This window comes from Copadichromis virginalis, linkage group LG14 (assembly GCF_057382275.1).
Source record: "Copadichromis virginalis isolate Kocher_CV1m ecotype Utaka linkage group LG14, C_Virginalis_male_GT1.1, whole genome shotgun sequence".
Lineage (NCBI taxonomy): Eukaryota > Metazoa > Chordata > Actinopteri > Cichliformes > Cichlidae > Copadichromis > Copadichromis virginalis.
In genome coordinates this window covers 26,990,179-27,003,809 of record NC_140631.1, presented here as the reverse complement: position 1 = coordinate 27,003,809, position 13,631 = coordinate 26,990,179, and the positions used below count along the sequence as shown (strand labels likewise).

Genomic DNA, 13,631 nt, shown 5'->3' with positions numbered 1-13,631 from the left:
CCTGCTGATCATTTAATCCTGAGCTCCTGCCGCCTCCTCCTCCTCCTCCTCCTCTTCAGCTATTCTGAGAAGGAAGAAGACAACAGAGCAAGGACTGCAGAGATGATTGGAAGCTTCACACAGTATACCATAAGAAATGTAATTAAAAACTCACAGTTAATTGGCTTTTTACATAATAAAGCACAATCTTTCTCATACATAAGTGAAAGCCTCTCATGGCTGCAGGCCTGCCCCATGGCAAAGCAGACCTACAGCTCATACGTTCCCTTTGTGCTTGAATTTTCAGAGCTAATCATCTTAAGTTTAATCTGAATCTGTGGTTGCTGCCAGAGAGCACAGCTTCACATCCAGAAGTCCACAATGACCCATGAAGTTGAGGAATAAGAAGGGTCTGTTAAATATTCTGTTTTGTAAAATCTCCTGGATCCGCTGGTCTGTGGCTAATTTATATTTGCATCCGTGACTATGAGCCTGACGTTCTGGACTGATCCCTGTTCCCTTCTTTGTTCCCCCCCCTTGAATTTGAGGACCTTGAATTTAAAAATCTGTCGATTCTCTGCAGAAGACATTCAACTGTCAGCTTTTCCAAAACAGCCTAAACTCTATAAAATCAACACGGAGATCTAAATGTATTAAAGTTGCACGGACACTCCTGCACGTTACTTCTACAACCCACACGATGAAAATATTTCCCCTCTCATCAATGATTCAGTGACTATATTTCATGTCATGGTGTATTTTTAGAAACAAGCTACTAGATGTTTATGACATCTCAGCTGAAACTTCAAATAACCAAACCTATCAGTATTTCTATCAGCCGGGCTCAGACCTCAGGGGCCCCAAACAAGCAAACGGGTGTGTTCAGCAGCTTTGCTTGTTGACCACAAACTGCCGAAAATATCCAGAAAACTGTTTTAACAGTAACACAGTATCAATACAGAGAGCAAAACTATTCTAAAAATCTCAGATATCTTCTCATTATGTCAATAAATCTTCCTGTTTTTAGACAGCAGATGTGTGTGAGAGTGTGTGTGAGTGTGTGTGCAGCGTATTAACTTCCCCTGTGACTCTGCTGGTTGCTTGCGTCTGTCCCACAGCGTCCTCTTTTAACTTCCACTCAAACAAAAGCTTTCCCTTTCTGAGCTGAGACAACGATTAGATCTCAAAGTCCACATTACTACCGCCCAGGGGCACCCACTGGTCAGAACACACACACACAGACACACACAGACACACACAGAGTGGGAGCCATGATGACTTCTTCAAGCACTGTGATTGGCTGGTCTGGGGACTGACGCTGACCTGTGTGGATAGGTGTGGACTGCTGGAAGACAAAGGGCACATATCCACTTGCTATGCAGTCTTCTGCTCTGTATCGCCTTACATAATTGGGATCATACGAGCACCAAATGGCGCCCGCCGCAGCACCCAACAGCCTCGCAGAGCAGAGTTTACCTGAGAGATCTTACCTGTCACCTGTACTGTCCTCTTTCATGTTTTTCCCCCTTCGTCTCTGTGGAGAGAAACGGACAAACTGACTCATCCGGATCCAAAGAGGCTTCTGTCTTCACTTCCTCCTTATTCACCATAACACAATGGTAATTGGTAATAGTGGGCGTGTGTGCATCTGGTGCAATAACCCCCCCCCCCCAAATCAAGCCCCACTCCTCCTCTTCATCTTCCCAGCCCCCACCTTGTTGAAAGCTCATTAAAAGACCTGCTGTTAATGAGCTAGAGGGATCATAGAACTTCATTTTCATTAGTGGGGGTGGGGGTGGTGGGGTTAAGGCCAGAGATGCTGGTGCAGAGGTTTTTATGCCCTTAAAATGGAGTCAGCAATTATCCCAACCCCTTGACACTCCCCACCCATCCTGCTCTGCCTCCTAACATGCCCACAAACAATAACCAAACTGCCACCAGGCACCCGCCTCCCCCTCCAATTTTGTATCCTGAGAAATCCTGGCCACCCGTGTCCCATCACAGCTTGCTGCACCCATCGCACAATCTGTGGAGTGACTGACACCAACTCAAACACACTCACGCACACACACACAGTAACTAGTGCACTCCCCCTCCTAACTGGCAGAATTACATTACAGTGTTTCCAGACAAAGCGAGTAACATCACAAGGATGTAAACAAGGACTGAGGGTCCCTTATCCAAACACTCACATTAAAAATTAATAACTCAGCGCTGACTGTGGTCCTCAGAGGAACGACCCGCACTGACTAAGACAACATCCTGGTGAGAAAGGACACTTAAAAATAGTTTCAGAAGCTTTGTTGTCCCAGAACAGGAAACAAAATATTCATGGGAGAAAAAAAGAAAAAAAAGAAATGAACTAAGAGAACAGAAAGACAGACGAGGAGGGAAGAAAATCTCGAAAATGTAAAATATTTCACCTCACACTTTATTGAGGCTCCTTGTGACAACTGACAAGGTCAATTACAAAATGGCATCAAGTTTACAAAGACAGCAGGAGCGGCGAAAGCTTCACGATAACCTAGAAAAAAAAGCAAACAATGTAGGGAGATAATATTAACAGCAAGCAATAGCAATAAAGTCAGTATATATATATATGTATATATACATACATAAAAATAAATCCCTGAACAGTTACACTGCACTCTTTCATAATCCACTTTTAGAAAACACAACAGTTTATTTTGACCTGAATGCAGCAGACATCAGACAAAGTCATCACAGTAGTCACGAGAGGGGGAAAAAAAAAGGGTGGGGGCAATCTGCCTGAAGGCTCTGACCTGATCCCAGGATGGAGGCTTCAAGCAGAGTCTGCGATATGTACACACAAACAAAAAAAAACGCCCAAAAATGTACATACAACTCACTCGTGCAAGCCCTCCAAACCTGGCGAAACATGCGGCGTCCATAAATTAGGAAGAACTGAGACACAGGAAAGCAAGAAAAGAAATTCAAGTTACTGCAAAGCATGCACGAGCTTCAACCAGTCCAGTAATTTACAGATGTAAACAATGAAAGACAGATATTACCATCACAACCGTCACTGAGAGAAAACAAAAATAATACACACCCGTTTCACATGTAGGTAAAATTGCTGTTTTTCTTGTGTTTTTTCAAAAAAATTTTTTAAATGCATAGAAAAAAATGAAAGGAAAACATCAGTAGACTTTAAATTCTCTTAATTTCACATTTATATTTATATTTAAAAAACCCAAAACAAACAAAAACAGAACAGATAGTCATCCACACACACACTGTGACAAAGTCAGGAGCACAACCTTGCTTTAGGCCCCGCGAGCCTTGTAAACATTACGTTAAGTGACAAGTGTTGTGACAAGCAAGCGCCTTTAAAAAGAGGAGTCTGAGAAACTGCAGGCGGGCAGTGTTTGGATTCATTTCCCCCCTCTGTGTCTGTTCAAACCGCTTTAGCCTTTAAAAGGTCTTCTCATAAGAAAACCAGCAATGGCTATGCGGCACAATATGACCTCTCTCCATCTGAAAATATATTAAAGTTGCTCTATTGTCAGGCTTTTTCCCTTTTCTTTTTAAATTCAACATAAACCGTTTTCTGCACCGCGTGGCAGTTAAGATCTGCCTCCACCTGTCCAGCGGGTCACCAGAGACATAAATCACATGTCTTTTGCATCCTGCACTGCAACATGGTGATCAGTTTCCTGTGTCGGTGTGGACTGTGGCAGTTCACTTCCTGTTCGAGAGCTATGGTAATCTCCCTGCTGAATGTCATGGCCTTGTTTTTCTCTGTGGTCTAAAAGAACTGTAGGCACTTAGTTTCAACTGGCAGCTGCGCACATAATCGTGAACAACGTCTTCTGGGGGCGGCTTTCTATACACAGACGCACACACCTGCAGCTTCTTTAAACTGCACTTTAACTCAGTTTCTTTTTGTTTTACTAAATGGGGGGTTAAATTCTATACAGTGCTTTTTTTGTTGTTTTTATTTGAGAGACTCTCAGGGTGCAGGAGTCAAAGCTAAAGGGGCCTCCGTGCTGCTCTCAGGCGGGAGGTCGTTCGCTATGGCTGGACTCCTGCTGCTCTCCATGTACTCTTGGCTTTGCCTTTCCTCCACCTCCATGGTGCTGGACATGTTACTCTGCATTCTGTTCTCCATCTCTATCTGATCCAATCCGGCTTCGTCCTCCTCCATTTTCACCACCGCTGCAGCTTTTCCCCCTGCTTTTATTGCAGCCAGAGTATCTGCGGCGCTGGCCTGCGCATATGCTCCCACGCTGGCGTGACTCAGGCCGTGAACCTTCTTCAGGTGTTTCTCCAGTGTTGCATAGACGGTGAAGGGCACCGCGCACAGCTGGCACAAGAAGGACGCCTTTGCGCCCTGGGCTCCGTGGGTCTTCATGTGGCGCGTCAGCTTTGAGCTCTGTGCGCAGGCGTAGTTGCACAGGCCGCAGCGGTAGGGCCGCTCGCCGGTGTGGCTGCGGCGGTGCACGGTCAGGTTGCTGCTGTTCCTGAACTGTTTGCCGCAGAACTCGCAGGCCTCGTCCTTCTTCTTCTTCCCTGGCGCTCCAGCGGACGCGCCGCCGCTGCCTGCTGTGCTCACGCTTCCCGTCACGGTCCTCCGCTCATTGTCCCTCTGCCACTCCTGCACTGCCTCGCTGACTTTGGCCGAGCTCCACTCCTTCTCGATGATCTCTTTCGTTCTTTCGTTCTCCCACTCTCCCACACCTCGCACCTTGTCGCTCACCTCAGGACGTTTTGGAGTGCAGTTTCCGCTGGCGATGCCGCTCTCGCCGCTGCCGCCCGTCTCTCCGCTCTCCAGCGAGCCTTCAGAGGGGCTGGCGCAAGGCGAGGTGTGTGGAGCCTCTGCATGTACCTCCGTCTCCTCCTCACCTCCCTCTCTGGTGGTCTGGTAGAGCCTCAGCAGCTCCCTCTCTGGTGGTCTGACCTGAGAGGGCAGCAGCACTAGACCTGAAGCCAAGGATGGGTGTTTGGGGAAGGTCAAGTCCAGCTCGGAGGGGATGTGGGCCATCAGGTCTCCCTTCCCCATGATTCCCGCTGGCTGAATCTGAAGCCTGCCTCTTGGCCCCTGCCTCCCTCCTTCCTCCTCGACCATCTCCACAGACTCATATCCACTTCCTCCTCCTCCGGCCTCCCGGTGATGACTCCTTATATGACGAGCCAGCTGGCCACTCTGGGCGAACGCCTGGCCGCACACACCACAGTGATAAGGCCGCTCGCAGGCGTGAGTCCGGCGGTGGGCGGAGAGGGCGCGGAGGGACTGGAAGTTCTGGTCACACAGCTCACAGTGGAAGTCGGCCTGGAGGGCGCTTGTCTGAGGAAAAGGAGAAGCTGCCGGTGGAGAAGAAGAGGGCGACAGCACCAGGCCTCCGGGGGAGCCACTTGTTGTGTTGTTATTCACCTCGGCAAGCTCCCTGAGCCGCACGGAAAAGTTCAAAGTCTGCAGGTTCCTGGAGGAGGAAGAGGAGGAGGAGGCAGGTGACGAGGAGGAGAGGGGGCCGTGGGACTGACGGGAACGGCCAAGACGTGGGACGGAGGGTTGGAAGGCTGAAGCGAGCGCTTGGGTCAGGTGTCGTGGGTCCAAAATGGCTGCAGCACTTTTGTGGTCTTTAAGATCCCTACGTCCTCCTCCTTCCATGACAGCGTCGCCCTCATCCTCCTGGTAGATGCTGAAGGAGTGCGTGTGCTGAGCGTGCTGTAAGAGCAACCACGCGGACTGGAAGACGGCCTCACACTGCTGGCAGATGAAATACAAGGGCTCCTCTGGCACTGCAAACACAGACCAAACAGAAGTGAGTTAGTGGTTTTGATAAAGGACGCTAACTAAGAGTACAGCTAAAAGTGTCCAGCACCCACTGCGGGACAGGACAAACATGCAGCCACCTGAAGAGGCGGTTCTCAAAAGATCAATCATTCAATTCAGTCAGGTCAATCATTAACAGCAGAAATGGATCCAAGGTCAGTTTGAAAACCACTGCTTTAGTGTCCACAAACACTTCACACATCCAGCAGATACACAGACACCTTCTCTGCAATAATGCAATAAGGATCTTTATTAACACCCCATAAATTTATACACAGGCATCAATAATTGTATTTTGACTTTCATATTTACACTTAAAACCTTATTTACTTTCATATCTGTATCTCATTTTCTTATAGCTTTCTGTTCTTGGTTAAAAATGTATTAATTATATTTTATTCCAGGTGCACACCCACGTGTGGGGGAACAACATTTCGGATACGTGCATGTCCTGCACATGTGTGTCTGTCCTTCGAGCTCTACTTTTGGTCTCCACCACCTTCTCAGTGAAATATATCTTTAGTTCCTGATTGTTTACTGGCTCATTGCTGCTTTAAATAAGTAAATTTAAAAAACTCATTTTGACAGCTGGAAAAAGTTTCAAAGACTTTGGGCTACTGGACTTAAAATTTTGCAGAGCAACTTTTTTAAAAGAGTGAAAGATAACATATTCAGAGGGTTAGGGTCATCACGGAAGATGACTCAGACCTCAGAGGGTTAAACATAAAAAGCCACTGATAACCCACAACATTAAAACCAAAGCTACTTTCGGCCGCTCCCTTTTTCACACGAAGGTCTCGACAGCGAGCAGCTCTGCATGTTTGGTGCAACAGATTTTTTTTACACTTTGTGACACAACACCGAAGAGATTTTTGTCTCCTCCCGGGATCAAACCAGGGATCTTTCCGCTTGATAGGCTATGGCTAGCCACTAGCCACAACATGAAAACCACTCGCCTGATATCATGTGACCCACTGGGCATGAGCAGGTGGTATTTCTGCACCCTGTGGGTTGTGGCTTGGGGTGGATTGGGCTTGTTCTGGCACGTCCTAGGGATACTTGATCGGACTGAGGATGTTGTGCTCCTGAACAATTACAGATCTTTGTGTGTGGGAGGGAGAGGCTTCTGCCATCAGGGAGTGCTAGTGCTTTTCTACTCTAATTGTACGCTCAAAACACTTTATACATTTCTCATTCATTAATACAAGTAGTGCTTTCTGTCCAACATCCAACTCCGATGAACTGATTGGGAACAACTCTGGGTTGACTCAGGGCATGAAGACTGGAGTAGGCAGGGATCAAACCACCAACTTTCCGATTAGTAGATGACCTGCTTTACCTCCTGAGCCTCCTTTAGATGTCAAATTGACGCCCACACAAGTACCAGGACTCAAGTTTTCTTTTCCCAGTAAAGCTTTAACTTCTCATTGGTTTTAATGTCCTGGCTGCTTTTAAAGATGCTTTGAAGCGATTAAACTGAACAGTATAAGACTATAAGAAGAGTAGTACAGACAGACTGCTGCAGTTTAAATGCATTAAAGGTGATGAGAAGACCTAAGGCCCAACTAAGGAAAGGAAGAACTGAGGGAGGCAAAAGTGCGACCTGAAGAAAGAGAAATCAGGATCCGGAAACTGGAAGTCCAACAGCGAGGCGAGCTGTGTCACAGAGTACATCTGGAGATATTTTTATATGTGGATAGCTTTGTCTCCTCACCGAGAGCCACTCTCCAATTAAGCTGCAAATTGCTAATTAGCAGAACGCAGAAAACGAACGCTTTATGTAAATCAGGCTCTGACTCAGCCTGCTTGACAAATGAGGCCTTTCTGCATAAATCAAAATTGGAGAGAAGATTCCCAAATTGCGGGAAAAAAAAACTATTTTTTTCTCTCCTCTCTTTCTCTTTTTTTGGAGAGGTTCAAAGCCGACTCTGGTATAAGCCTCTTTCATGTTTCCTCAAGTTAAATCCTTCTGTATTTTACTGGAGGGGGAGAGGGGGTGGGGGGGGTGAAGATGAAAAAGAGAGCAACTGTTTCTCCCCCCCCTTCGCCATCCCCTCTGTCTGGAGACGACAGGAGCTGCGGTGTTCGAGTCCTTTAACCTAGCCTGAGGAGAAACCCAGGAGAAGTTGTGATACTTCTTTTAAAAATAGGGTGAGGAGCTGGAGCAGGAAAAAAAAAGGAAGAAGAAGAAGGGGAGGGAGATAGGTAGGTCAGGGCTCAGGAGATAAAAAGAAAATGAGATAAAAAGATTATAATGTAGTACGGGGGGCTGAGAGATGCCACAAAAATATGTCACCCCTTCGGATTGGAGCTGAGACCCATCCTCCAACCCCGGCTCTCCTCACCCCGCCGCCCCCCAGTACCCTCCAAATCTTTCCCTGAGGGGGGGTGGTGGGGTGGTGGTGGGGCTTTTGTCTCGGGGTCCTGGAGTGAAACACAATACCCAGCCGGTTTCTCTTTCCTTCGCTCTCTCTCCCCGCTCACTCCTCGCTCTTTTTTTTTTCTCCCCTGTAAGGATTCCCATTTGGCCCAGGGTAGCACTTGAATATTAAGCAGAAGCAATAACTACTAATTAAAAATGCAGATTGGCTGGGAGCACTAACGAGCAGCAGGCAGAATCTCTTTTCCCTCGGGAGGAGGAGGGAGGAGAAAAGAGAGGAAGAAGAGAGGAGAGGGGGGTGCGAGAAATTGAAAGAGGGCAAAGCGAAAGTGTGTTGAAGATGGGGGGGGGGGGGGGGGGGATGTTGGTGGGAGGGGGTGGGTGATGAGGAGGAAAAAAAAACAAACAAGGAGAATAAATAAAAAGGAATGAGACAGATGCACGCGGCTCTTCAGTAATCCATCCTGCTCTACCCCCTTCCCTCCGCTCTTGAATGCAGGAAAATAAATGGAGGACCTGTCTGTTGTGGGATAACTGCTCTTTCGCTTTCAGTCATCTTGTCAGATGTTCAATTTCTCTACCACAAATAAAAAAAGAAAAACAGCTCGTCGCTCGAGTAAAACCAAAACATCAACTAGAACTTTTCAGGGCCAGCCGGACGCCCAATTAAAGCCACACTCTGCACATTTCAGCTCAGACTTTGTTTTTATGTCCAAACAAGCAGCAACCTAGATTCTTGAATTTAAAAAAAAATTAAAAAATCTAATCTAAGCTTTTCTTCTTTTGCATTTTTCACATGTTGTCGTGCTCTCCACTTCCGCCTCATGCACGTGTTAGGTTTGTTGTATAATCCTGCAGGCCACCAAATTACTAAACCGGTGTGTTTCTGTGCCTCAGAGTGAGAGGCAGAGCAAGAGAGGTGAGCACACTGAAACAGAAGAAACAAAACAAGAGGGGTTGTGGACAAACGGAAATGGTGCGTGCAGCCGTCCCTTGAGCGTTACACAAAGGAAGGAACTGCTAACTTGTGGCAGAGAGAGTTTCAAAATGTGCAAAGGGGGCACTCACACCTTACACGCGTCTGCAGCGAGACGCTCTGTCCGTTTTCGAGAGCTACAACGTGGCCTTCACGTTTCTTTTTCTTTTTTCTTTGGTTGTTTATTTTAAACCTGGACACGAAGAGCCCTTCTTCAAAAAGGATCTCAGTTAAATTATGAAAGAAAATAAAGAATTTCTGATTGAGTTTAATGGGCTCCACCCTAAAAAAGACACAATATTAGATCAAGATCATTTAGTCAGCAGTAGGGAAAGCAGGAAGTAAGGCAGGAGGAGAGAAAATTGGTGCCATTGAAAGAAGAGGAGAGGGATGGGTTAGGACTCTGGAAATAAAGGAGAAGACGAGGGAGAAAGACGAGTGAGATGAAGAAAAAGCAGGAGGAGGAAGAGGGAGATTCCCTGGAGCTCAGGTGGCTCGGCCTGGGGCAGAACAGCGGGAGATGGCAGAGGAGCCGCACATGATGCAATGTCCTCGGTTAGAGTGTCATGACAGCGAGGAAACCAGCACGATCTGCCTGCCTCGCATCCTCTGACCGTTTAACACAGGAGCCTTTCAGCCGCCCTCTGGAAAACACACTGAATACTGAGACACGCTCCTCTGTGTGTGTGTTCATGTTTTTTGGGGGGGTGGGTGGAGGGGGGTTTGGAGATGTGGATTCAGTCTCTGAGGTCCAGGGTGCAGGGAATGACAGGGAGGGAGAAACATGTTTACCTGGCCACTCCACCTCAGAGACTGACAGTCAGGGAGATGCGAAGGAGCTCAGGTGCTCAGCGTGGAGCCCTCGGGGACCCTGAGTGCCCTCCGAATGTTCCTGACGCCTATCCTTTCCACACAATTAGCCTGCGCGTCACTAACTCAGGTCTGCTAATGGCAACGGCTAGTTAATGAGCTGGACTCGGGAGGGAGGAGGAACGGTTGTTAAATGAAGAGGCGGCGGTTGAAAGAACAAAAAGAAAAAAAAACAACAAAAAAAAAACCAACAAAACCCCCCCAGAGTCACTAATTAGCAACCTGCCATCATCTTCTGCTTCTTCCAAGAGCTCACCTGCTTTGCTGTGCTCCGCCTTCACCTTCACGCCGGGCTCCTCCCCCCAGACTGGCTCCCTGGCTGCCCCTCTCCTGAGCTCGATGAAGCCGGGGCCCAGCTCGGCGCTGGCAACATGCTGCCGCGCTCGGCCGGCGGGCGAGGGTGGCGCGGCGTTGGAGGCGAGATTTCGGGCGGTGCAGCCACCCTGTTTGTGCTGAATGAAGGCCAGGATGTGGGCGAGGGGGAATGCCTGACAGCACTGGCCGCAGGTTAGAAGGTCGCGACCCTGGTCAGGAGCCCGGACCTGCGGAGGAAGAAGATTTGGGGGAAGAGGGGGAGGAAGGGGTGGGTGGTGGTCGCCTGATGAGCCGGTTTCATCAGGCATATCGGTGGCATCTGAGGCAGGAGATAACAGACAGACAAAGAGAGAGAGAGATCAATTAAAACAAGAAGCCACATGTAAAAGAGTCACGGCTTCTCAGGTCGTCTCGTTTTCTTGTCGGAGAGTTAAATGAAGATCTTTGGGGTTAAATATCAATCAGTGTCTGCTTCCTGAGAGCATTTCACTCAGTTTTTTTTCCTATGCAAGTGTAACTGTGCAATTCCTCTTTCTTATCAAGTGCAGGGAGCTTAAAGTGTCTATAAAACATCCACAGCAACCAGCTTTCTCTGAAGCGTTTCTTTAATGTGCATTTATTTTTATGTTCCATACACATGACCAATTTATGCCCCTAGAGTCTGTAAGCGAGTTGCCTATATACACACACATCTATATAAAGAGAGAAAGGAAGATGTACCTGTATTTTGCATCAAAAGCAGCTGGGTGGTTGATATAATCAGAGAGCACTTCATTCATTTGGACTTGCTGACAAGTTTCTGACCTCGCTCTCATAAATTAGCCTACTTACAATGTACAGTTGACCTCAATGGAACAACAAGCAGGCGTGGTGATTGAAAGTGCTAGTTTCAGTTGTAAACTCTCAAGCAATGAGGCCAATCTGCTCAGCCAATACTGACCACTTCCTTTAACCAACGCAAAACAGATCTGCTCGCTGAGGCTGCAGAGAGAGCGAGCGAGAGAGGAGCACCATCTGTCCATCTCAGCAGAAACTTCAACCTCCTGTTAACAGGACTGCCACTGACTGAGTGCTGACACGCCGGAGCAGTGAATTAAAAAAGCGGCGAAGGCAAAGCCTTTCACCTTTCACTCAAAATAAAACGTTGCCCTACCAGCCACAGGCAGCGAGAGTTTCTCAACAGGAAGTGGATTGCAATAAAAGAAAAAAGTGGCAGAAGGTGTTTGAGATAAGAGCTGCGGCCCTTGTGTTTTTCTTTTCTTTTTCTTTTTTAAAGTTCGCAAACATGTACAGGACAGCTCATCTGATTCAACTTCAACTCTCACAAATCTTATGTGGTTAGCACTTTGAAACGCAAGTGCAGTTTGCAAGCAGTGGCAAACAAGTCAGACCCAAACCTCTGAAGAGCCATCTGTAAACTCTGGGTATTTCTTCATTTAGTCCCACAGCTCAGACCAGACAGAGCTCTTTGGAGACGAGGAGAAGGGGGGAGAGAGGAGGGGGGGTCAGCGGTGTATTGCTCAACACAGCGTGGGCACACCTTGATGACTGGACTGGATCCACCTGCCCAGGCTGAGCTGGCTAGCACACAGGACAGGTACAGACAGTACAGTCTGAAGTCGGATCTCGCCAGTTGTTACTCAAAAATGTCACCTTTCCTGTTTCAGGCCTGCGCTGTTTGTGCAGACTTGCAAGGCGCGGTTACACACACACTCTCTCTCTCACACTCACACACACACGCAGGGTTGAGTCAAGGCCTGTGGTCACAACAGACATGCACGACTGGTCTCCAGTAGAGAACTGTAAAAAACAAATGGTATTTAAGTTTCTGTCCCCATTTCCTTTCAGTTATCACGTTTTTTTCCCCCCATTTTCCTTTAATAAACTTTAATGTTTGATTAATCTGATCGGGATTAAATTACCACCCTCATTTAACATGCTTTATTTAAACCTATCATTTAATTAAAAGAAACTCCTGCATAGTTTGAAGCAGGACTAGTCTCTCTCTTTTATTGGAGGGACTTTCAGCAGGTGATGTCTTCTCAAAAGTAGACAGAGACCGAGCGAGAAACTTGATCATCTTCAAACCTGAAAATATTAATCATCGTGTTCGGACCTGTAGCCGCTGACAGCAGCGTGCCAGTAAACCGGTCCTTCTTCTGTGGAAACTGCTGCACCAACAATGCACATCAGGACAAACACAACGCCAACATTAGGAGTTCTTATTTAAATATTTGCCTGTTAGGCTGCACACGGGATTAAATATCAGCTTTGGCTTCAGATCGGTCTAAACACAAATATAGTTTTAAGTCTGTGAGATGAGGAGGGGGGAAAAGTCCATCATTTAATGTGCGATAACCGGTGCCAGCGCGCATCGACACACCACGCGCGCAAAACTGCCGATAAGCCCAATAAAAAGGAGAAAAAAAGAATAAGAAGTAGGGACTTCGATTTTTGTTTTCGTTTCACCTCGATAACATCACATCCGTCCGCTACCGCTGCTCTCCCTCCGGGCTTACCTTGAATCGCACTCAGGTGCTGCGGTCTGCTTCCAAGTTTGCGCCTGGACATCGCGTCGAGCGTCTGGCACCTTTCTGGGTCCCAAACCGAACCGGACCCCGTCCGGCTTCTCCTGCTCCGAGTTACTGTCCGAAGCCCGAGCTGATGAGACTGTGGTGTGTGGCCTCTGCCCGGACTCGCAGCGCGCAGTGAAGGCAGCGTTCAAGTTCACGCTTCTCTCCCCGCAGCGAGCGGAGGGCAAGAGGGGGCATGGGCGAGAGGAGGCACCGCCCGCCCCGCCGACCCTGACCCCGCCCTCCCCGGGTAACAGGCTCGGCAGACACGGACTTCTGTCACTTTTTAAACCCTTTTCTTCCCCGAGCACCTCTCGCGGTTTTTCTTGTTTTACACAGCTTTAAGTAGCCCGTCTAAATCAGGGTTTTCACACCCCGTTACTGGGTCTCAAACACCAGTTCCTCTTCTGCAGTTCAGAGGAAATACCTCGTTGGTTTTCCACAGGTGTCTCTGAAACCAAACCGGAACCAGAGAAATATTTATTTCTCCTTTTTCTTGCGAGCAGCTGTTGATGTTATTTGCTCACTGCGTTTCAACAAACAGCGTGGAAAACACCTCCGAAGTTTCACAGACGCTCTGTGACAGCGAAGCGCTGAACGCTGTCGCCTCCTACCGTTCGCCTCCACGCACTGCAGGCAGTATATCTCAATGCATGGTGATACATTACACTAATACATGCAGCATGCTCATCCTGATTAAATATTTAATTCACCCCGCGGAGACTTCAGTAAATAATTCTG

The 13,631-nt window shown here is 47.8% G+C and overlaps 1 protein-coding gene across 1 annotated transcript; it reads right to left on the bottom strand.

Moving 5' to 3' along the window:
• Positions 1–2,389: 2,389 nt before the first annotated feature.
• znf296 (zinc finger protein 296) lies at positions 2,390–13,075 on the bottom strand. Its single transcript, XM_085430214.1, has 3 exons — positions 12,837–13,075; positions 10,259–10,636; positions 2,390–5,742 (listed from the first exon to the last, which is right to left on the bottom strand). The coding sequence occupies exons 1-3, from the start codon at positions 12,886–12,888 to the stop codon at positions 3,953–3,955; spliced, it is 2,220 nt and encodes a 739-aa protein (XP_085286340.1). The 5' UTR covers positions 12,889–13,075; the 3' UTR covers positions 2,390–3,952.
• Positions 13,076–13,631: the final 556 nt, after the last annotated feature.